Genomic DNA, 24,222 nt, shown 5'->3' with positions numbered 1-24,222 from the left:
AGGTCCCTCAGTGGAGATCTGAGCAGCCTGGCGTGTTGAATGGGAGATGCTCTTTTCGACACCCAGGGACTGTAACGTGTCCGAAGCACGTCCGTGTTGTGGCAGTCCAGGCCCCAGGCTGTGTCCTGAAAAAGTGCTGAGTTCTTCTTCAGTGTCACTTCCCGATGGAAGCACAGCAGAGCCCAGCTGGGATCACAGTGCAGAAACACACCCGGCTCAACTCCTGCTAACGAGCAAACAGCCCTGACTTGTCCCCATTAAAATCCCCCTGCCGTGAGCCTGCCGGTTGGATAATGTGATTGTTTGCATGGCTATTTGTGGCTACCTGAAACCCCACCGCTACTCTTCCGCATGTAATTGCTCTGAGGAGGGACAGTTTCCATCTACACACATGATTATGCCCATTATGTGTATCTATATTTTATCAGCAGCTGTTACAATGTACATTAAGGAGATGATGAGAAGCATCGCCATGCTGGATAAAGCTGTGAAACCTTGAGGAGAACATGTCGCCAATACCAACGGAGCCAGAGGGCACCCTCTCCCCATCCCAAAGGCCTGATCCTGCTCCCACAAAAGCACAGTCCTCCCCAGTTTCAGGGGGAGGGAGGCTGGCACCTCAGCCCTGGTTCCGGGTGGGCTGGCTGTATGCCCCGTGGAGACGTGCCGCACTCCCCGCTCCAGCACAGCGATGCTCGGAGGGTGAAATCCTCGCGCTGGTGGCATTCATGTGCTGCCTTTCCACTCCCCACCTCCTCCACTTTACAGAGGTCATGGCTTGCAGACGGAGGTCTGTACTCCCAGGAGCACATCCCTGTAAACAGCTGTATAACCAGTGGCACTGAATGGATATTTAAACTGTCTTTCCCCAAGGGTATGCTGCTATTTTCCCACCCAGCGGTCCCTTTTAGCTCTATTCTGTTCCTTGTCCCTGGGGTCGATGCTGAGAAATGCTCCAGCAGGGAACCACATCAACACGATCCTCCTCTGATTAAAATGATGCTGTAACAAGTGATTAAATGCTGGCGTGGAGGTTGGGCTGACCCAGGGCCCCGGGGGGAAGGCAGGCGCTGAGAGTGCTTGCACCGCCTGCAGCTCCCTGATTTGGAGGCGGGATGGGAAGAGTTTGTATTTCACCATCACTTAGAGCATCCGAGGAGCTGGGCAGAGCTGAAACACTGGCCGGCGCCCAGCACGTCCCTCACCCACGCATCACCCCTCCACAGTCTCTTCCCAGCAGCTTCCCAAGGTTTTAGGGTCATTGGTAAGGTTGGAAAATCCCAGCAGGCCTGAGGAGAGGGTCCCTGCTCCCTCGTGGGGTGGTGAATCTCACAGAATCCCAGAATCATTCAGGTTGGAAAAGACCCTTGGGATCATCGAGTCCAACCATCAGCCCGACTCTACAAAGTTCTCCCCTACACCATATCCCCCAACATCCCATCCAAATGACCCTTAAACACATCCAGGGATGGAGACTCATGGGCAGAACGTTTTCCTGGCTGTTTTTCCTAAAAGGAGGAACCTGGGGAGAACTGATAGCCCGCTGACCCAACCGAGGCAGAGCAGCCTTGGGTTTGTGGGAGGGAGAGGGCAGGAGGGAAAACACGGCTCTGATGCTCCTGGGGTCTTTCCTGCACCAAAACAAGTCAGGCTGAGGATTTCAGGCATTTTCCTGATATTCCAGCCGGCAGTGTGAAGGTGGGGAGCTCCAGGGAGCGAAGAGGCGGGATGTCTTTGGGTGAAGTGAAGGCTATTTTGGATTCCTTTAGCCCTTGGCCTGCCAAAGCAGCAGGCCCTGCTCAAGAAACCATTTCTGTTTCAAAAATCCCTGCAGACAGAGGAGAAAAAACCCCTTAGAGTCGATGAAGCGAGTATTTGGCTGATTTGGACACCCTAATGAGGGCTTCTCGGAGCCATAAAAAACAAGATTGAGCTTTGCTGTCGGCGGGAGAGCAGCTCCCAGCAAAGGGCAGTGCCTGGTGCCAGGGTGGGCTCCCACCCCATGCCCGGGGTGGCCGTCCTGCGGGGCAGGGGGGGGCCCGGGTGGGGGAGAGGAGGGTGTGTGGGCTTTGTACCCCCTCCCAGTGCAGATACCTGCGTCTGGGTGGCAACATCGAGGCTTTTTACAGTAGAGGCGCACACATTTCTGGGGCAAGAGACCCACCGGCTTCTGCAGCTGGGCACCGGGCCTGGGCCATCTCTGCCCCCCCCATGCCTGAGGGCCTGGGGGGGATGCAGTGCAGCTCCTCCGTGACTGGGGGGGACCCGAGGGTGATGCAGTGCCTGTGACTGGAGGCTCAGGGGTGATGCAGTGCCCCCCCCCCAATGACTGGGGAGGACTCAGGGGTGACGCAGTGCTGCCCCCCCATGACTGGGGACCAGAGGGTGATACAGTGCCCACCCCGCTTGACTGGGGGGGATCTGGGGGTGATACAGTGCCAGCTCCCCATGACTGTGGACCTGAGGTGATGCAGTGCAGCCCCCCATGACTGGGGGGGACCCGAGGGTGATGCAGTGCAGCCCCCCCCCCCATGACTGGGGGCTCAGGGGTGATACAGTGCCCACCCCCCTTGACTGGGGGTGACCCGAGGGTGATGCAGTGCCAGTCCCCCATAACTGGGGGGTACCCAAGGGTGATGTGTTGCAGCCCCTCCAAGACTGAGGGCTCAGGGTGAGGCGGTGCAACCCCCCCATGACTGAGGGGGACCCGAGGTGGTGCGGTGTCCACCCGCTCCGTGACAGGGGTGAACCTGGGGGTGACGCAGTGCCCACCAGTCCCGTGACTGTGGAGAAGGGGGTGATACAGTGCCCCCCCCCGTGATTGGGGGTGACCCGAGGGTGATGCAGTGCAGGCCCCCCCTCCCCGTGACTGGGGGTGACCCGGGGGTGATGCAGTGCCCCCCCCCATGACTGGGGACCCGGGGGTGACGCAGTGCAGCCCCCCCCCGTGACTGGGGACCCAGGTGATGCAGTGTCCCCCCCCCCGTGACCCCCCCATAGGCCGGCTCCGTCCCCGCCCCGTCCCACCCCCTCCAGCGCGGTGGGCGTGGCCCGGCGGTGGGCGCGGCCCGGCGGTGGGCGTGTCCCCTCCAGGCCCCGCCCCGGGCTGTTACTTCCGCGCGGCGCGCCCCGCCCCTCCCCTCCCCCAGCCTGCGCCGGCGGCCGCGCGCTCTCCCGCTCAGCCCGGCGCCATGGCGGACCTGCCCGCTGAGGCGGCCCCGGCCCCCGCCGCCCCGGCCCCCCCCGCCGCCGCCGCCCTGCCCCTGCCGGCCCCGCCGGGCGGCTCGCAGCGCCTCCTCTTCTCGCACGACCTGGTGTCGGGCCGCTACCGCGGCTCGGTGCGGTTCGGCCTGGTGCGCCTCATCCACGGCGAGGACTCGGACTCGGACTCGGAGGAGGGCGGCGGACGCGGGACCGGCGGCGGCGGCGGCGCCGCCAGTTCGGGCGGCTCCGAGTCGGGAGGGCCCGGGGCCGGGGGCGCGGAGGAGGGCCGCGCCAGCCCGCTGCGGCGGGGCTACGTGCGGGTGCAGTGGTACCCCGAGGGCATCAAGCAGCACGTCAAGGAGACCAAGGTAACCGGGGCGGCCTCGGGCTCCGCCGCCCCCCGCCGACGGGGGCTGGCCGCGGCCTGCCTCGGCCTCTGCCTCCGTGTGTGTGTGTGCGTGTGTCCCCGCTCCCCGGGGCCCTGGCTCCGGCGGCAAGGCCCGGGCTCCGCCTCAGGGGCCTGCGGGGCTGCCGGCCGGCTCCCTCCCCCGCGGGCCGTGGTGTTGGGCTGCTCCGGAGCCTCCCGGGAAGGGCGTTATTGCTGCCTTTCCCGTGTTACCCCCCGTCCTTGCCCGCCGGTGCAGCCGGCTGAGCGTGGGGAAGGTGGACGGTGTCCTCCGGAGGTTGAAATCCCTTTCCCTTCCTTCCTCCCGCTCCTCTGGAAGCTGCTGGTGGCAGAGCACGGCCGGGGCGCGGGGGTTTAAGGACGCAAGGAGAGGCCCGCCTGTGAAGGTGATCTGAGCGAGCTTCCAGGCCTCTCTTGCTTGCTGGGGATGTGGGCCAGCATCTCTGCCTTTATTGGACAGTGTCGTCATCGCCTGTTTTAGGGGAGTCAACAGCCGAATAGGGAAACCTCGTCTAGATAAAGATTTCAGTGGGGAGTAACCGTGGTTTGGATCTGCCCTTGTTTACGTGAGCGTTCACCACCCCGCTGATGAGGCATACGTAAATCTGCGACCTCTTAATTATATCTGAAGAGCCACAAGGTGCAGGTCTGTGTTAGAAAATTCCCACTTCCCAAAGTTCGTCTGGCATGGGGTTTCACACAGACTGACTGACAGTACAGAGACAAAAGCGAGCGAGGGGGCACTGTAATATAGCACAAAGGGGTCTGCGAGGGATGGGCGTTGCACCGAACAAAACAGGCGGCTTGCACTGTCCTTGCAGCGGAACGGGTCCAAGCGCTCTTCTGGGGTGGCAAGGCAAAAGCAGGAGGCTTCTGGTATTGCTGTCTGCTTTGCTGTTTCAGAAATGACCCTGTACGCCGGAGGAGAGAGGGGAGACTGAGAGGAAGAAAGGTGTGTTGCAGTCCTACAGGCACCGGTAGGATTGCAAGTGCTAACAGAATGAGCTAAATTTAGGTGGTAGTGTCATTAGACACGTGACCAGTTGGCGATAAGGAAAACGAAAACAGGTATTCAGAAGAGATACTGCCACATGATGTATTTCTACCTAAAAAAAACCCCTTTTTCTCTAAAGAATCACAATTCAATCACTGCAGCCATCCAATAAAATCTTGGTGTGTTGTTGCAGCAAAAATTTGCCCCAAGTTGAGTGTGGTTTTCAGCATCTAGACAAAGCCGCCTCGATTTGGGTGAGTAAACACGGACTCAGGAGTTGGTATTGGGTTCCCAAATCCAGAAGCGCTAGCTCCGACTTTAGTCGCTTGGTAACTGTACCCTTTGCAGTGTTAGAAAAAGCTAGACTGGGGAGGATCAGAAATCAAAGACAGTTACATAAATAAATGGTCTGTCTTTCCTTTTCATGGTCCTTTTCCTCTGGTGTAGATGTCTTTACCACTTGGGTAGTAGACCCTGGGGAGAAGTTTAAGTGCTTGAGAAATTTAGGTGTACTTACATTAATTTTTCCATTTGAGAAGCTGCCCACTAACAAAATTGAGAGGCATTGTGTACAATCTGTGCTGCAGCTTGGGGTTGCTAAAAACAAATCTGATGCCATTGGAAACATCTTGTGGGACTTACTATTTTGTGGTTACAATCAGGTTTTTTAGCTGTTCGCTGACCCAGCCCTTTTTGGGTTACATGGATGTGTGAGAACAAGCCAGGTAAGCCTGACGTGCTTGTCATTGTCCACGCTGGGAGGGCTGCGAACTGGGCACCAGATGGTTGTCCTGGGCCTGAAGTTTGTTGGCTTTTGGGTGCTGTTGCCTGCTGTTATCTGCAGATACATCTTTGGCTGCGAGATTCTTGCTTGATGTCCTTAAAAGTGTTAACCTGTCCTGGTCGCAGCTAAACCATGGATTCAGGAGGGTGCTTGTTGCACCCTTTTATTCCCTGAGAGCTTAATTCTGAATTGGGCAGAAGGTAAAGGTGCTCCTGGGGCCAGGGCCTTCACTAGCCCCATCTTGTGCCATCGTGTGCCTGTTTTGTGTGTTAGATCCTGCTTTCATGTAGAAGGCTGGGTGCCTGTGAATCCTGGTGCACAGATTGGATAGAGTGTTGTAACTGAGAGATGAAGTTGTTTGCAAATTTTGAGGACAGTGAAACAGTACCTTCAGCTCCCAGTGCAATGGTCAAAAGCAGCTTTCTGTACCCAATGATAATCCTAGAGCTTTCCTGTCTTTTCTTTAAACTATGGGTGGTTCAATAATTATTTTTTTTTCCAGCTAGGGAACAGGTAGGCTAATCACTTACTGTTGCTTCCAGAAGTTTAATGCTTGCTGTTGCTCTTTCCTGTTGGAAACTGTAGGCAGACTGCCACTTAACATCAGTAATTGTGTGCTTGGGTTTAATAAGTAATAGAAACTTTCTCTTGAAATAGAACTAGCAGTTGGTACAAAGCCCCGCTAACTCCTCCAATAGTAAGTGGTATATCTGAGTGCATTCCTGCCCTTGATTCCCATGTTGAGAGTCATTAGCAGTATCATAACAATGATGTGAATAGAAGAGCCAGGACTTCTTACCCTCAGGCTCTGTGTGCTCCTTTCCCGCCTTCCATGACCACTTTCACCATTTAAAACACTGGAAAATCATTGTTGCTGAATATTGTAAAACCCAAGCAATCCTGGAAGGAGAAAGCCTCCCTTTCCAAATATGTTTGCCATCCATGTCTTGCTTGACCCAAAAAACCTGAAGAGCAGTTTTTCTGGCTAAGGCCTTATCTCTTGTCTTCGTGGTACTGTTTGGATGCTAGATGCGATTTGCAACTCAGGTTGTGAAAGTACTGTGAACTGGTGTGAGCACTTGGTGCTTTTTCTAGCAAATTAGCAGGAGTACTTGAGACCCAGCTGAATCTGAGTTTCAGGATTTCTCAGCTGTAGGTTAGTGCTCTTGGTGCACACTTGAGCTGCCTTTGGGAACTTTACAAAAATGCTTGAACATATTAGATGGTGGTAAGGCTCATAGGGTGCTTTAAAATGCTGCTACCCTTCCTCCTGCCTCTCACCTGAAAGCCTCAGAGCTCTCTGCCACCTTTTATTTTTACAAAGCTTGTGCAAGGCAGATATGCCTCTTCTGCAGCTGGGGGAAATGGAAAGTGCAGGTGTTGTATTTCAGCACCTTATCTAAAGGCCTTCAGCTGGCCAGGCGGCTGAGCGCCTGCCTCCTGCTCTGTGTCTGCCTTGGGGAGTGGGTGTGTGTGCTGGTGTCTTGGTGTGCTGCTGTGGGACGCATGTGGTGCTGATTGATTTACATGTAGGGGACCCGACAGGGCCCCAGGATTGCCACAAGAGTCAAAGTGCAATTTTTTGGAAGTTTTTACCAGCCTTTTGTTCTGTAAGGTCCAGAATGCAATTTGGTTTGGGTGGCTCTCTCACTGCTTTCAGCTTTGCTTTGGAAACGGATTCAAACTATCAGGGCTCCTCAGACATAATCCAGTGGTTGATCAGCTTGTTAGCTGGAAATTATCTGATGTTATCTCCACTCTATGGATTCAACTCTGCTTCACCACACACAGCTCTTCTGTTCCTTTCCACCTTTCGCTGCTATAATTTCTTGACCTCAAATATTGAGTCATGAAGATAAGATTGCAGAAGTTTCTGAAGATGTTATACTCTCATCACTTCAAGATTTTAATATTTTATTTCTTGCCTGAATTCTGCCATGAGCCTTAAAAATCTTCCATCTTCAAACCTGGCAAGGTGTTCGCTGTCTGGAAGGGCAGTGAGCGCCGTGGGTACGTTGCAGGAGGTGAAGAGGGATAGCTCTGCCTTGCACGGGCAGGGTCCTTTTCAGGAGCCACGAAGAGATGCTGGTCACAGTGCAGAACTCCAGTTTTGTTGCCGCACACAAATTCCATGCCCATAAACTGTTAATACTGGGTTTTATTGTGTGAGGAAGCTGTATCTAACCCTCTTCTTGCATCTGATGTTTCAGTTAGTCTCCCAGGGGGGTTCTTTGAAACCACCTGATGTTTGTAGCTGTTAGAGACAGGAGAAGAGAAAAGGCTTACTGGAATTTTTGCAGCTCTGTGTAAAATAGAGCCACTTTAATGGGTGACCTTCCCATTGTGTGAGTATCCATCACAAGGTCATGTACCCTTGAGTCAATTCCCTATTTTGCTTTGATTTGTTTGGCTCTTGCAATATAGACTTGGGGATCATCATTAATATTTTACTGCAAAAGTGGAATCCTGCACAACTTGCAGTATGGAAATCTCAGGAGTACTAAATACTGTACGCTATTACTGTACGGAGAGTTGTTTTGTGTACAGTGTGCAGAGTGAATTGATAATTTAGGAGTTGCAAGTGGCCACCTGGGCTAAGCAATTAATTATAACTATTCCAAATCTGGACAGGAGTGTTATTTTTAAAATGGATGAAACTTCTCCCCAAGCAAGTAGTTTTTGTGATGTGCTCTCTTCCAAGGTGCACTCGCTTTCAATGTGCTGGTATAGCTTAAAAAAAAACCAGTAATGCTCTTAGGACTAGTAAACAAACTAATGTGCACTAAAAGCTTTAGAAGGAATCAATCAAAGCCCATGACAGGCTTTGAAATACCTGTGTGAGTGAGGTGTTTTACTGCAACTTTGTCATACAAATTCTTCCTTTGCTGATGTGATGCAGCTCCAATGCGGACTTCTGCAAAGAACTGGCTTTAAGCAATTTTATAAAGTTACTTTTTTGGTTCTTCATCAAAGTTAAATGTCAGAAGCTTTGACAGATGCTTTTTGGGGCAAGGTCTTGCTTGTTTATGGCATCTGTCCTCAGCTCCTCTCTTCAGAGGAAAGACAGTATTTTTAATGTTCAGTATCTGTGTTGGTGCTGGGAAATAATTGGTGTTTGTGAAGCTAAAAGCCTCTTCTCATTTGACTGTTTAATTACTTGAGGGATTTCAAAGGCTCAGAAGGTGGTGACACCTTCCTAAATGCTACTTAGGAAAAACCTGCTTCATTGTTTCCACTCTACGATTACCTCCCACCATGTGCAGGGTTTTTGCTCTAATGGGTTACTGTAAGCACAGGACCAGATACTTCAATCTGAAGTCTTTGCACTTGCTTTTGAGGTGGTCAGTCCTGAGTTTCCTGGAACTGAGAGATGTGAGTTGATGGCTTGGCTTTCTTCTTTTTACATAGTCCTCTGGAGCACTTGACTTGTAACTCAGTTCAGGCTCTACCTTGTGTAGCTGCTGTGTCCCACTCCTGAGGCCTTTAGACCTGTGGCAAGGTCGGAGAATGCAAACTTCCATCTTCTGGAACAAAAAACACCCCTGGGGAGACTCCATGGTAATGTTTGGGCTCTTTTCCATTTGCTGTTGGCTGTTAGGCTGCTAAATAGATGTGTGTGTGTTTGTGCCTGAAACCAAAATATTCTGCTAATTTGAATTTGTGAAGTTAACAAATTTCAGCAAAAGTCAACTTCTTGTAATGGCAAAATCCTGGGACTGGGTGGGGGATTTGCCTTTGACAGATTGCATAGGGTTTTTTCTTTCTGAATGTTAAGTGTTCCTGTGAAGGGAGCAGGAGACTATGTGGGGGGTAGAGTGATAATGATTGTAAGGGCTGATTAGAAACATCAAATACTTTGAAAAACATGTGGTTTTGGCAGTAGAGGTGGTGGGGATTGCTGATAACTGTATTAGGTGCAGTGCTTTCAGATGTGCCTGAGTTTCAAGTTGACAGGTGGGCTTTTCGTTTTATTGCTCTTTTTGGTCTGTGCTGAATGATTGTGTGGAGGATCCTCTGCCTGTGGTGGTAAGCCAGAGCACATGCAGCCCAGCTTTGTGCAGTTAGGTGTGTTGCGGGCTCGGCTGTATTTCTTGATAGAAAACATCTCTTATTGTGCATTTCGGGATTATTCTTACCTACCTCATGCATTTGACTGCATATCTGGCAAAAAGAAAGGTGTGGAGGCATGTCTGCTGTGCTTTCTGTACCAGCCTTTGGGGAGTGCTTGGACCAGCAATGGAAATGGCCCAACTGGAACATTTACTGGGCTGAAATCTTCAGAGTGTGGTGTAGATGGAAACAAACATATTGGTGGTGGATGTGGACTTGATAACTGTATGTTGGGTATGTGCTTGTGCGGGAGAGGTGAGGGGAAGTACAGCTGATGTTATATTTGTCTTCTGCCCTTAATAGTGTGGGGTTTAAAGCAACTTAGTGGAGAGATGGATCCAATAAGCACCCAAAAAGCAACTTAATGGAAAGATGGATCCAAAAGCAGATGGAATTCCTTCCTCTTACAGAATGACATGTAGATCAAGTCCAAAAATGGGTAGAAAGTGGTCAGACTTTAAGAAATCTGTATGTCTGTACGCTGGACTTTGCTTTTTGAGTTGTTTTTTAAACGAGTGATGTCACCTTTATGCTTTGTTCATCCTTCTTCATTAGTCAAACGCGTGTTGCACCAGGGAAGCTCTGTGACTGTGGAGGCAGTTGCAGTTCAGGTTATGGGGAAGACTCAAGCTGAATAGCATTGATTCCTGTATGCTGTGAGCTTAGAGCATGAGAGTGATGAATAAAGATGTGTGGAAGTGGTGTCTAGAGCAGTATCTTGATGAGACTAGTTTTGGGGGGTTTTTTTTGGACTTGCTTGCTCTATTAGCTGGGCTAGAAGGTTGTTTGGGTATATAAGGGGAGCAGGTGGAAGACAAGACACAAAATGCTTTTTGTGCACATATGCCAAGAGCTTGGAAGTGGGATGCATCGAGCTACATCTTAAATAATTTTCCCAGTTTTTCAAGGGCTTTGAATAGCCAGCTCTGCTACAGATGTGTGTTGGATGCTGTAGGTAGGTAGAGATCTTTGTAAATGCAAAACTGATTTTTTTCCCTTCTTTTGCCATTGTCTTTAAAATCATGACCTCTGTTTCTTTCTTCAACAGCTGGTGCTGCAACTTTGTGAAATGAATGGGCAGTGTGAAGGCTGTTCCTTGGTAGGATGTGAGACCAGGGACTTGCAGCAAAGCAGGCTAGGGGGGACAGGAGCACTTGGTATCTTACTGTAGCTTCTAGACCAGGAAAAATTTTAATTCACAGGAGTAAATTTGAAACAAGGCAACCCTGCTCAGCTTGCATTTACAGTAGTATCACTTCACAGCCTCTGGTTACAGTTTCTTGAGTTGGAGAAGCTAGGTATCTATGCCCTTGGTCTGTTAAACAGAATTTGTTTTGTACAATAAAATTTTACCAGTGGTACCATGTGGTTCTGTATTCAGTACACATCAAACACAGCCTTGGTGGTTTGTTCTTACCGCTGCCTGTAAACCTATTAGCTTTTCTGCTTTGAGGGAGGGGTTTGAAGACTGGTAAGTGAAGAGGGATATTTAATCACCAGCTGAAAAGATCAGGAGCTTAAGGCTTTTAACTGTGTTTCTTAGCCCAAAGCTGGGAGTTCCTGGTGCATCATTCCTGTTGAAGTGACAGGGTACAGTTTTCACTCATCAGTGGATGACGAACCTTCTGCTTAGTGAAATACACTAATACTGGGAGAGCTGGAATTAGTTCCATCATGACTGACTGATTTTTTTACCTACTTTTGAAAAGATATAACTTCTTTGGGAATAAAAATTTTGCTTATGAATCATTTTGGTTGTAAGAAACAGTGCTGCTTCTCTGCTGATAAGGATACTTAGCAAGTAAGTAGCACTTTTCATCTTCAAAGCGTTTTCTGGGCTCTGATGTGGCAGTGCCTCTTTGGCTGTGCCTGTTGGAAAGGTGACAAAAACTTCCCCCTCAGGTGACTCTGGGTAAGACAGCCAGCTTCAGTGCTGCCAGGCCCTGGTGGTGTTTTCCTGGTGTGTGCTCAGTGCCTTCTGTTTGACCCTTTCTGATCAGGGCTGGAGAGCATGAGCTGTCTGCTGCGTGGAAAAACTTTTCATGTTCCTCAGTGCAGTTATAGCTATAGACTTTTGGGCAAATTCTTTTCACCCCAAACCATAATACATTGGTTATTTGGCATATGTGTAAAATGGGATGCTTGGAAACTAAATGGCACACTGTATCCCTTGCTAGTGAGGAACTTGAGTTTGATTTTTACTCATGTGAGTAGCTAAACCGAGTAACCTGGCATTTGAAGAAGTTAGTTTAGGTATAAATCTAGTGAGCTGTGAGTTTTGCAAGGCTGGGTTAGAAATGTAGTCAGTGAAAAGCAGTCTGGATTGTAGGCTGTTAACTTAATTCATAGCGGTGTTTCTAGAATCAAGTGGGTGTTTCAGGCCTCTTGGCTCAAGACATATTGTTGAGTAACAGGTCCTAGATCTCAGTCCTCAGTGAAATTGTTGGCAACAGCTACACTGAAACACAGTTGGAGCTTGAGTAGCACTCTGATCACCACGGAGCCTTTGTATTTTCCTTCATCCGGCTTTAGGCCACATGGTCCTAAAATGTCCCCTCTGCCTCACCTGCTGCTGGAGAGGGGTCGGAGGTCTTGGCCCCTGCAGCGTGAGGCTCTGCTGCCCTGCCTGGCCGCTGCCTGGGTCAAGTAGCTGGTGCTGCTGCTGGCCTCTGCCCTCACACCCTTGCTTTTCAATATTTGAGGTGAGTGTGCATGGAGTGCTGCTTAGTATTTTTGTTCAGAGTTGATCAGATTTCCAGCAAGGTCCTCTTTGTCCTTTGGCTTTGCCCTTCTGTTTGCTTTTGAAGATGAAAGTTGGTTTTTTTTCCTTGGAAGGTGGGTTACATGTCTAATCCAAGTGAATAATTCTCATGACTATTGCAAGAAATATTCATGCTTCTGTTCAGTGTCTGAGTCCAAGTTCCTTGAAACAGCATTAGTCTTGAGACAAAATAGCCACGTTTTCTAAATTTAGAGTTACTACACAGTTGTGTAACTGGCTGGAAATGGTACATAACGAACTGCCTCTTCATATTTGTTTTGTACTTACACATGCGACTTCTGTCAGAAGCTTCTTCTCTCTCCTTGTACCACAGGTTGTAGAAGTTGCTCTGCTTTCCCGTGCTGAAGTACAATATTTCTTAGGGAATTGTCTGTGGGCTTCAGTTTAAAGCAGAAAATGGGAGTGGAGGAGAGGGAGGAATCTCCATCCTTCCTGAAAACTTCTGGTTTTGGTGGGGTTTTAAGTCTGCAGATGTGGATGATTCATTTGCTTCCTGTAAGAGGTGGGCTGGCCAACATTTCGAGTGTATTTCAAAGAGCTTGGGAAGCTCTTCCTAAGGAGGTGTAGTAGTATACAATGTTTCTCCCTTGGGGTATATTTAATGGAGCTTGTGATTGATGAACACAGACCCAATTCATCCTGACAGTGGAAGCTTTCTGAACTGGAGCAAACTTCACAGGTTGAAGCAAGCTGCATCTTGGATGAAGCAAGTTACTTCCTAGACTATGCACCTCTCTATATTCCTGAAATATAAGAAAGAAGAGAGCACTTTGCAGAATTACACAACAAGGAAGGTGGCACTGCACAGGAAGGACCAGAATTCCTGGCTGCTTAGATTAGGAAGAAACTTAAGGATTTTTTTAATACATTAATTGATATTTTCATCATCCTAATGTGCCAGCTGTCAATGTTTTGAGATCTCACTTTATGTGTAAAAATTAGACAATCACATTCAGAGTGTGTTACTGGCTCAGTAACTACCTTTTCACCCAAAACATCTGACCTGTGTAGCTGAATTGGCTTATTTGCCCTTTTGACTCTGGGGCTAGAAACTTCCTCTATTTAGTTTTGTGTGGTGTTGGGGATTGTGCTGGTACATGACAGAAATATCTCATTTGGTTCACAAACGAAATCTGCCCTGTAATGGTAAAGCAAAGTGCTAAGTAGAGGGTGACTTTACTGTAATAGTGTGCGGGGCAGGAGCTCCCTGTGATACTCGTGAGCGCTCCAGGCTAGTACTGGCAAGGACATTGTAAAAAGAATTAACCGTTTGCTTTGATTTCTTGAATTAAGCTGTCCCAATCTTGATGAGAAAATGTGTAATTTCTAGCATAAACATGCAAGCAGTTTACACCCATCTCTTGTAAAAAGCAAACCTGGCTCCTAAATAGCTTCTTGTCTTTATAAATGTGCTGTTATGTGATGAAACACAATCATTTTCTCCCTTTTTGCTCTCAGACTGTATATCACAAACCTCCTTGCCAGATGGGCTCTTTCCCTGCTCATCCTGCAGCCCTTGTCTGCACCTACTCCTGCTTGCACTGTGCTTTCTTGATCAGAACTGGCTCTGACTGCCCTGATCAGCCTTGAGTACCTTGGTGAATGGTATTTGTTTCTTTCCTGAGGCTGCTTTTATCTGAGCCCAAGTGTTAGGTGAAAACTTAACACTTCCCATATCAAGCACTCTCTGTACTGCACAGGGGTATTGTGATCTGCTCTTGTATTTCTTGTTTTGGGGATCTTAGAGAAAGATTAATAACTTACAGGAAATAAATATCACAAATATGGTAATTGATGTGGTCACCATAGTGCATGTGTAAAATCTTTAATTGGAGGAGTCTTTCTGTTTTTTTCCAGTGTTGACACTTTGAGCTTTGGAAGAAATCCAGGCTAAGTTCCTGGCTTCCTCTTAATCATGCTGTCTGTATTTATTTTTTTTTCTGTTCTCAGTAACATAATTTAGTACCAGATTGCCATCCATAGATACTGGTTACAATTTGGAATCTATCTACTCTTGCACAATGGTTAAAATAAGGTGAGTTGAATTACGTCTTATGTTAGCATAGTGGATGAGGCCTGAGTGTGTGTTGCACTAATTCTGTGTATTCTGCTGTTTAATTGGCATTCAGGTGCAAACACACAGTGTGTATTCACACCTTCTATCTCTCTCACAGTGATGCTTTGGCTTCTTTTGTTTCTGCCCCATGCAGTTGCTTTCTCCTCAGATTATGGCAGTCTTTCTTATTAGCATATGTACAACCATGCAAGCATGGCAGTTTTGTAGAGAAAATACTCTTATCTGAGAACTCCCAGAGCTGGCATACTTGTAAATTGAGCACTCGCTGCAAAAGCTGTTTTTTTCCTGTAGTGGTTGTGGAGATGGCTGGAGACTGATGGTGAGCCCTATGTGTTGGGGTTGACAAACTGCATTTGACCTTCTTGGCCATAGCCAGTTGGGTAGAGAGGTCTTATCACCCGCCATACCTCTGATAGCTACTGCTGAGTGTACTGTACTGCCCATGGTGACTGACAGGAACCTTAACTTTCTCTGGTGATAATTTAATTAATCTCTTCTAATCTGGCATTGATAAGTGCTTGCTGTCAGGAGAGCTGTGATGAGAAATGAAGGGACTGAAAAGATCAGCTTTTAAAGGTGGTGTTTGTAGGGCAGATGCTTGTCTCTGTGCTCCTGAACCTGCTTCTCTAAATGAGTGTTGTTCTCTTACACTGCTAAGGGTGAGCGTGTGGAGGGGACAACAGACTGGGGGTGGAAAGCTCTTCCTTTCCAGCACTTGGATCTTTATGACTGCTTAGTACCGTTTGGGCTAGCAAGCCATTTTGTAGAAGCATTTATGAGCAGTCTTAGAAGTCTGCTGTGCAGCTTCTATGTGCATCTCCTTGGTGCTGGAAGAATTGTGTTGATGTGATGATGGCAGCGAATCGAACACCCCAGGAGCTGGAGAGTCCGTGATACTTGTTTTGGAAAGCAGCCTAAGAAATCTTTATGAAATGCCGTTTGTTCTCGTTAGTGCTGTTAATTTAGCTCAGCTACAGTTCAGTTCAGATTGCCTGCCTCTGATCTACGGTGCTGGCAATGCTTGAATGAAGGCTTAAAACAAAAGATCAAGGATTAGACACAGAATGACATTCATAGCATCATTGTCCAACCTGTATGTACTACCAAGCATGGTAGAAAAGACACCAAATTGCAGTTCTTAAGTATTTGCTAGTTTGGCTCTTAGCTCGGCTGGTTCCTGCTGTGCTGTAAGAGGATCAGGTGTGTTACTGCTACTGCAGACAAAAGTTTGTTGTGGTAGCAGGTCTGTTTTCATGGCTCTTATTTTTATACCATTTTGTTGCTTCAGAGACCCTTAAGTGTTCATGCCCTTTGATTAGGTTTAGTTTTCTCCCCACACCAGGATCTCTGGCACCTCAAGGACCCTTTCTCCCCACCCATTTATCCTCACATCCCTTATCTTTGCTATTTTTATTTTCCTCTGGGAGTTATTCAGGGCAATGGCATGTTTGTTGCTCTTAGGAGAGTGGTCCCTACCCTGCTCTGGACAGTGGCAGCAGACCTGTCTAATGCTTTGCCTTCCTGTCTGGCAGGGCATCTGCTTGCCCTCTTGTTTTTCCAGTTCTGTCAGAAAAAAAAAATCCCTGGATGTTCTCAAAATGTTTAATTGGTTAAATATGACCTTCTAGCCTGGGAGTGTTATATCTGAACTGAGGAGTGATGTTGAGCTGTTTTTTTTTTTTAGGTTTTCCTGCTAATGAACAACACTGGTATGTGAGCTAAAAGGGCGTATTTTCCACTAACTTGCTCTAGGGTATTTGAAATGAAGCAGGATTATCTGTGTTCTGAAGAAGAGTAAAACAAAGGATGTTTATTATGTTCCCATGTGGAAATGAGGCTCTGCTAGGAACATTGCAAGGTTAGTACGTGCTATGTGCATAGCTAGTACTGCTACTTCCAGCTTAGCCTCATACAAACATTGCCTTTGAGTTTATCTTGTGCTTTCAGGAAAAGAAGGCACCTGTCATGTTCAGCTATGCTCTGATTTAGCAAAGTGGCAAATCTCCATTAGAGCTCAGGAAGAGGAAGAGCTTTTAATCATAAATGACAACATGAGGTCTGTGATTTGCACCCAGGCCTCGAGTGATGGGTAAAATTACCCTTCTTGACACCCACCTTGCTATAAATAGCTGTTTTAACCGGGGTCAGGTGCTACTGAAATATCACTTGGGTGAAATCTGAGTGATGGGTTGAATGCATGTCTCTGAGCAGAGAGAGGCATTGTCTGGCTTTGTCTGATGTATATAGAAAGATGCACATCTCTGCCAAGAAATGTTGTAATGGTGAGATAGCTATTTATCAGAGCTTCTCTTAGAAGTCTTTTGAAACTAATATTTTCTTGAATCATCTGGGTGCTCCATTCACAAAAGCTGCTGTTGTTGCTAAAATGTCACAGATACGTATTGTTTTTATCCCACCCTACTCCCCCACCATAAGTGATTTTTTTTTTTTAGGAAACTCTACACTTTTTCAGTTCCCTACTTTTGTGCACATCACAATGGTGTTTTTTCCATTATTATGAAAAGAAGTGTTGTTTGAGTGCCCAGACTGTTGGTAACATCTAGCAATATGCTTTTTGGTGCAGTGTTCAAGTATCTTCACAATTCTCTTTTTATAATCGTCTGCTGAAAGAGTAAGCTATGGTGACTTCCCCATTGAAGTATTTGTCTGTCACATGCCATCTCTGCAGTATTGCTGTGGGACTAGACTTCTGATGCTGAGGTTTTCTGCAAGAGAGGAAAATTGCAGTTTGTCTTCATCCATTCAGCCCTGAAGTGTTACTTGAACTTTGTGGAGAGGTCTGTAATTGGTGCATGTGGTAGAGAAGTAGGATTCAATTGCAAATTTTACTTGCCTTTATCACAGTCGCTTTCTGAGATGATGAACTCTACCAATCATCACTGACTCTTGAGGTGAGAGCAGCAGCTTCTTTTGAAACTTCATTGGCATCTTTTTTTAAAAGCTACTGCATCAAAATCATCTTTGCTAGATGAAATAGATCTGGGACTTCTGAATTATAGGCTTTGACTCTTAAGCCAACTTCTGATCTTCAGGCTGTTGCTGCTCAAAAGGTGTGTGACACTTAAATGCTTTAACCCTGAGGTGCTTAAAGGCTTCAGGTGGCCTGATGGAGAACCTGTCTGGAGAGTGCCTTTTTGTAGTCACCATTATTGCTTTATTAAGTGAGCTAGTAAGGTATTGGTAAAAATCTCTGACACCCAAAGCCTGTGGAAATTATCTCTGCATTGCCCTGCTTGTGACTGTCAAGGAGGCTTAGTGCTGACGCCTGCGGGTGATGTAGTTGTGGTGACAATATAATCCTGAAAAGGTTCTGGAATGTGGCTGTGGCAGAAGACTCAAGCATGATGAGCAAGCATGTACCACACCACCCTAAAAATGATTTTTAGTAATTCCCATTTTTGTGTTACCGTCTCAGCCTAGGTTGCTGACCAGACTGAAAGCTAGGAAGAACTCTGTGTTTGGGGCTGACACAACATGTGTGCCTTGTCCGTGGAAGACTTAAGTGTGGTAAGAATATAGTTGGAGGCTCTATCCTGATGGGTGCAGAAATCAGGGTGGTAAGAGTTGGAGTTTCCTTAAAAAGTGGCATTTGCTTCTTGTCTTGGGGGTTGGAAATGCAGATTTCTGATAGAACTGTATGATTGTCTGCTATTCAATTAATAATTTACTAATTATTGCAGTACTTCAATACAAATCATCCATCAGTGCAACCCTTGCAGGCAGGAGATGGTTTCAGACATGACTTGTATTTCTGATGGGACTCGGCCACAAGTGGTTTGTGTTACTGCTGATCAGGTACACAGAAGGGGAGACCCTTCTTGTTATGTTCCAGCTTAAATATAAATGTTGGCTTAAGTTTCTCTAAAAATCTGGGGTTAAACTTTGCTTCTAAAACAGCTGTTTTCACTGTGGGCTCTTCATGTTTTTAGGTAATTGTGAAAAGTAACCTTATCTTGTTCTAAGCTCTGAACACTGGCAAAATTAAGGGGATTAGATCAGTTTACCACATGCTTAGTATTTTCAGTGGCCCTTAAGGATGCCATTCAACAGGCTCCATAAACCCTTCTGTATGGATTTTCAGTGAGATTGGTTATTTCTTGTTGTGTAGAGAGTAGTAACTCTGTGGGCAGGCAGCCCCTCATGGGTTGAAGCCTTTGGAAAATCTGCTTGTCCTGCCTCCTCCAGTTGCTTGGACTCCAGGCCAGAAGTAGTTAGTTAACGGCTTTGTACTCCCAGGTGATGCTTCTCTGGCTAAGATTTGAAAACAAAACACTTAAAAATGGCAAGGGAAATGACAATTTTGCAAAAGACTGTGTGAGGAGCGGGAGGAAGATGAGCAGACTTCACCTCTTCATCCCTTGCCGAGGCTGTCATGCTCTGGTAGAGTACGGTGTGAGCGCATGCTTGCACACAGCTGCGTTTGGGATCTTTGGTTCATTTCCCCAAGTCTGGCACACGGGATGGAGAAGTTTGAGAGAAGATGCGATGCTGAACGGCACCAGGCAATTGAGAGGGGCCAGTGCTGCAGCGAGGGAGTAGGACGTGGTAGGAGGTGCCTGTGGTGGTGGGGTCCTGTGAGGCTCGGGTCTGTCCTGCGGTAGGTGGCCTGGATCTGGATGCGGTCTGACTGCCAGCAAGTGCAGGCAAGGCCCTTTAACATCCACCGGCCTGTGTCTCGGTAGAGCTGTATGAAGAAAAGGAGTTTATACTATAACAAAGGAGAGGGCGTGCTTGTTTCCTTCCAGTTGGAGGGAACTTTAAGCCTCATCTCTCTTTAGTTTGTTCTGTTTGGGATGATATGAACAAAAGGGAAAATCGTGGGATTTTTTTCATCTGTGGCTTCTTACCACGCCCCTGGTGATCTCATATCTGTTTAAATCTCAGACCTGTTTCTGTGCAACATAATCCTAGCTGTTTTGTGACAGCTTATTGTATGCACATTCTCTGTGCACCTCCTGATCTTAACTGCTTAGTATACCAAAGCAGGAGTTATTTTTACTGCTGTCAGTATTGTTGAGCTTTGCAGCGTTGGGCGTATCCTGTTCTGCATCATGCATCAACAAAGCTAACAGCTTTCGGAGGTATCGGGGATCTTTATTGCTGGTGGTGATGGAGAGGGCAGAGAAATGATGGGGTTTAGCATGTAAAAACTGTTGGCTTTTTAAATATCTAAAATTGATATGGGATTGAAAAAATGTCAATCTGAAACACGTCCTGATGGGGAGGATGCGTTGATGGAATTAGTGTTTTCCAAAGGCTGTGGTAGTGCAGTGTGTGATTCTATCACTGCTTTTTCTAGCCCTTCTCAGTTCCTGGTGCAGCCCTGATGCCCATGACATGAGCTCTTGTCCCTGGAGCCTGATGCCCTCCAGGCAGGCTGTGTCCCTGCCTGGTGTGCCTTGGGAAGGCCCTGGGCAGCTCAGAAGAGCCCTCAGGGATGGGCCTGGCTCCCTGGGCAAGAAACTCCTCCTTTTGAGTCTTCTGTGGTGCCTTTATGGTTTTGGGGGTTTTCTTAGGGTGGGTGGGGAGGATGGTGTGGGAGATTGGTTTTTGCTGGCTCTGCATTAGTAGAGAAGAGAGGCTGTGTCTTGGAAGCAGTTTGGAATTCCCAAAACTTTTGGGGAAACAAGGGTAAGGTATAATCCTTACACATGAGTTGCTGCTCCCTTTTTGTGTTTTACTGCAGCTGGTGATTGTGCTTGTCTATGTGTTCTCTTTACTAATGGCTCATAGGCTCCTTTCCTGTAGAGATAAGAGTTTAGGTTGCTTACTGCCCCAAAGACTTCTCCTGATCTTGACTGCATTTTCACCAGGAGACAAGCTCTTGCACAAGGTAAATCAGCTGGCCAGGCTCACTGGGAGCATATGGAGGCTTTGGTGTTCATCGGTCCCAGTGGTCTCTGGAGCAGAGGGTGCTGGTCAGATCGGGCTGCAGATACTGCCTGCCCTTACTTGAACTTCATGGCTTTTCTACCATTCTCTTGTGGAGCTTCTGTAAGCTGTGTGTTATCTGAAGAGACACGAGGCTGCTCCATCCATCCCTGCTGAACCCTGAAAAAATGCCGGAGCTGATTAACGAGGCACATTCCCTCTGGAGATGGGCCTCCTTCGAGCAAAGGAATGTAGGTCATGGTTAAGTATATAAAATGAAAGAAGACTCCATTGTAATGGCAGCATTTCACCTAGATAATCCAGTGAGGTCCTGGCACTAATAGAAAACCTGTTCTTACATATACGCTATTTAATATGACTCATTAAGCAAACCTAATTAAGTAGCAGCTTCAGCCCTACTAAATGCCATGGCACATGTGATTCTTAAGGCTTCAGGGCTGGCATCCTGACCAGTGCATCCTCCTGTCTGCCATGTTTTCTCTGTCCAAATTGGTATTGTCAGCCTTTAGTGCCCAAGGCGAGGGTAAAGGAGGAAAGCAGTGAGGTGTGAGGCACCGTTAAGTACCATGTAGGATAAAGGTAATGTTGCATACATGGTCGTCTGGCCAGGCACATAGCTCCAGGGTAATGAGAAATGAATCCAGACAGATGAATTAAGTGGGATGAAAGCTGGCTCTGTGGGGAGAAGGGGGTGCTCTGTGTTCACTGCATAAATCTGTTGCAAAGGTGTGTGTTGTAACATGCAGGAGATCTCCTAATGCACACCTGAAAAGGGGTGTATCCAAAAAAAAAAATGTGACAGCCACAAATGCCTGTCAGCAGTGAGTCCAAGGTTGGTGGTTATATTATGCAGATGTTCATGGTTGAGGATCTTTCACTACAGGATTTTGCTGCATCAGGTGCTTTCTCGATTTTTTTAGTTGTAATAAGAACGCAGTTTGTCATTTCATATTCAGAGCAAAAGTATCCCTTTTGCTGCTGCTTCTGTATACTCAACATTTAAATCTTGACAGTATCTTGAGTACTTGAGTATATGTAGAGTGTACACCTTCAAATGGAGAAGTGCCACGTTCTTGGTTTATTGTTGTCCACTGTTTAACAGTGCACCTGATTTTTCATAGCTACCATGTTCAACCGCAGCACTAGCTGCGTTTCAGTGGCTGATGACACAGTACCTTTGTGTATGCATAGCCTGCAAAGCTGGGGAACCGTTTTCAAGTAAAAATTACTGTTGTAAGTGTAGGAGTGTCGAGGTAGTGGCTGGTCTGACTTAGTTTGAGTTGCTGCTGGAGGTTACACATCCCATTCAGGAGCATGCCAAATCTGAGGAGTATACAGTGGCAATTAATGAGTAGGGGCAGTTTTAAGGAAGAACCTAGTTTGTATGTTTAATTAGGAATGACAGCCCATATAATGCAGCCTAAGGCTTCTCAGCCCATGGACCCTTCCCAGAACATGGCTGGAACTCGACACCTCAGAGCAGTTCTGCTTACCGTCGTGCTGCTGCTGTTTGGTTCATGCCATGTGGCTTTTCAGTGACTCTGAAATCTGCTGTCCAGTCATTCCTTTCTGCAGTCACAGGCCTGCAGCTTTGTCCCCCTTTCAAGGGTTTGCAGGACAGTCCTCACCATGGCATTTTGGCGGTGAACATTAGAGGCAGAGTTCAGTTAACCTCCATTTTGCTGGAAGCGCGGAGGAGGAGGCAGAGCACTGCTCCAGCTGTCAGGGGAGCAGAGTGCTCTCAATCATCTTGTGAGGGTATTTCTGTAGTGTTTGCAAACCTCCTCTAACTGTGTTTATGGCTCAGTGTTTCACTGGGATTGTGATGGACTGAAATCCCTGTATTATAACTGAAGTCATTAAAGCAAAGAACATGTTATGTGTATGGCACATAACAGAGTCTGGTGTTAAAGCAAAATACACACTTTCCTACTGTATATGTGCCTAGCAATATATCCTCAAAAAAGGTCATTTTAGAAAGTAGGCATCAAGTGAATTACAGTTCCAGGAAATATGGAGCTCCCTGTCAAGGGTAACTGACTTGGTATAAGAAGGTAAAATGTATTTTGCAGATGGGGCTATTGATTAGGTGTTCACCAGACTGTTTTTATTCTTTGGCGTGTAGATGTGAAGGCATCCAGATGTACAAATCATGCATTTGTAGTCATGCCACTGTAGGGACAGGGATCAGTGGCTTTGTAATTGATTAGCTGCATCATTTGTCCTTAGTATTTTTTCTTCTTGGTTAAGATATTCCCAAGAGGCTGTCAGCACAGGTACAATGCAAGACTCAGTACCGCATCTGTGCTAGGAATCTAGTGCCTTTCTGCTCTGAAAGGCGAATGCTTCTTTTAAAAGGAATGAAAAAAAAAAAAAAGGAAAAGCCTCTCACTGACTAGCTGTGTGTCTGTTTGGAGGCAGAACTGCTGACTTCAGGCAAACAGGCTTTTACTGCTTTTTGCTCATGCTGTCTGGAGTGAGCACTTATTCCTCTAAGGGCATCCTCAGCAGAGCTACTTACATTCAGTCAGCTTACACCTGAGAGAGTCCATGGAGGCAGTGAAGATGCTTAAGATGAAAGACCTCAGCTCATCTCAGGCCTTAGGCTGAGCTAGCAGGTCTGCAGGAGGGGTAGGAAGGATAGGAGGGGAACAAATGCACTTTATAAGTGTGCAATATTTGACAGAGCTGCTGAGTCAAATGTGATATCCCACAGTGCCATTTTAGCATCTTTTCTAACCAGATCTGCATTGAAATATCTTACAGGTGATATTACTATCTGATGTCTGTCATATTAGGCCAGGAAGAGAATAGAGCCATGTTCCTGCTGAAGGGGTACAAATTCAGAGGAGGATTTTTTAAAAACCTGCTAGGAGCAGCTTGCTGATCTATCAGCAGAGGTGAGGGATGCAGCAAAACATACCTTAATACAGTTTTAAACCCCAGTTATGAAAATTCTGATACTTCACTCGTTGACATTTATGGGAAGATAGCTCCGAGGTGAGTTCTGTTAACAGCCAGTCTCCCCTTGCTTGCCTGTAAGAGGTGACCTTTTAGAAATGTTTTTAGTGAAGGAGCACTTCCAAGTCTCTGAGACACTCCTCTTGTTTAAAATGGAAGATTTCATGGTTTCCTGGTTGTACTAGAAGTGTGTTACTCCCCTGGGGACTCTTCTGATGCTGGGTCTCCTGAATGCCTAAGCCATTCCTGAAAACTGGGTTTGAGCATCTTGGGAAATATTTTTTCCCAGTAATTTGTGATTGCTGTACAGCTGTTGGGTTGTGTTGTGCTGTAGAGCATGTGTGGAGTTGAGAAGCATGAAGATGTATTCCTCCAAGAAGTTTGCTGCTGTCTGTGTGCTATGTCCAGAGGAAAACCCAGCTGGCAAGGATTAATGCAGGTATAAAGCATTTTTCCCCCAAAACCTGTGTACAGGGAGGTACTTAATAATCTAACTTCAGCAGGTTTAGAATGGGAACTGTGTGTACTTCATACAGAACCAGGGAACGTCTGGCTTTATTGCTTCTCTGGTTTCTATGTCATTGCTATAAGCATTTACTGTGGTTCAGTGACTTCTGTGAGCCATCTATATATGTGCTTTTTGGTTGCTCAGTTGCCAAGGAAGGGACGGGGGAGAAAAGAAGATTCCCTGAGCTATAATCTTGAATTACTGTCACATCAAATGTGCTGCTGAATAACTGAATGGATACCTGTGGAGTAACGAGGAGAGGAGAGTGGTGTTTCCATGCAGATGTTAGACGTTTTGCTGGGCAAATGCTGTGTTGTCTTAGGTTGCTGACACAAATCTGGAGAGCTTATGATAAATGGTTTAGAAGCAGCCTAGAAAACACCTGAAGGCAAAATGATTCAGTAGTGTTGTATGATCACATTGATGGGTTTTAAATGTGATTTTGAAAGCTTTGTGCTCTGGCTAAGATAGTAAGGAAGAAAA

General features: G+C 47.0%; 1 protein-coding gene across 2 annotated transcripts in view; it reads left to right on the top strand.

Annotated features, from left to right (window-relative positions):
- Positions 1 to 3,179: 3,179 nt before the first annotated feature.
- Positions 3,180 to 24,222, top strand: part of UBE2O (ubiquitin conjugating enzyme E2 O) — a 66,283-nt gene continuing 45,240 nt past the window's right edge. For both annotated transcript variants that reach the window (XM_074847800.1, XM_074847802.1), the window contains exon 1: positions 3,180 to 3,572. In XM_074847800.1, coding sequence (XP_074703901.1) covers positions 3,192 to 3,572 — 381 coding nt within the window. In that variant the 5' untranslated portion in view covers positions 3,180 to 3,191. The remainder of the gene's footprint in view (positions 3,573 to 24,222) is intronic.

This window comes from Strix aluco, chromosome 21, assembly GCF_031877795.1.
Source record: "Strix aluco isolate bStrAlu1 chromosome 21, bStrAlu1.hap1, whole genome shotgun sequence".
NCBI classification, from domain to species: domain Eukaryota; kingdom Metazoa; phylum Chordata; class Aves; order Strigiformes; family Strigidae; genus Strix; species Strix aluco.
Note: the sequence above shows the minus strand (reverse complement) of the source record. Positions and strands in the feature narration are given on the sequence as shown.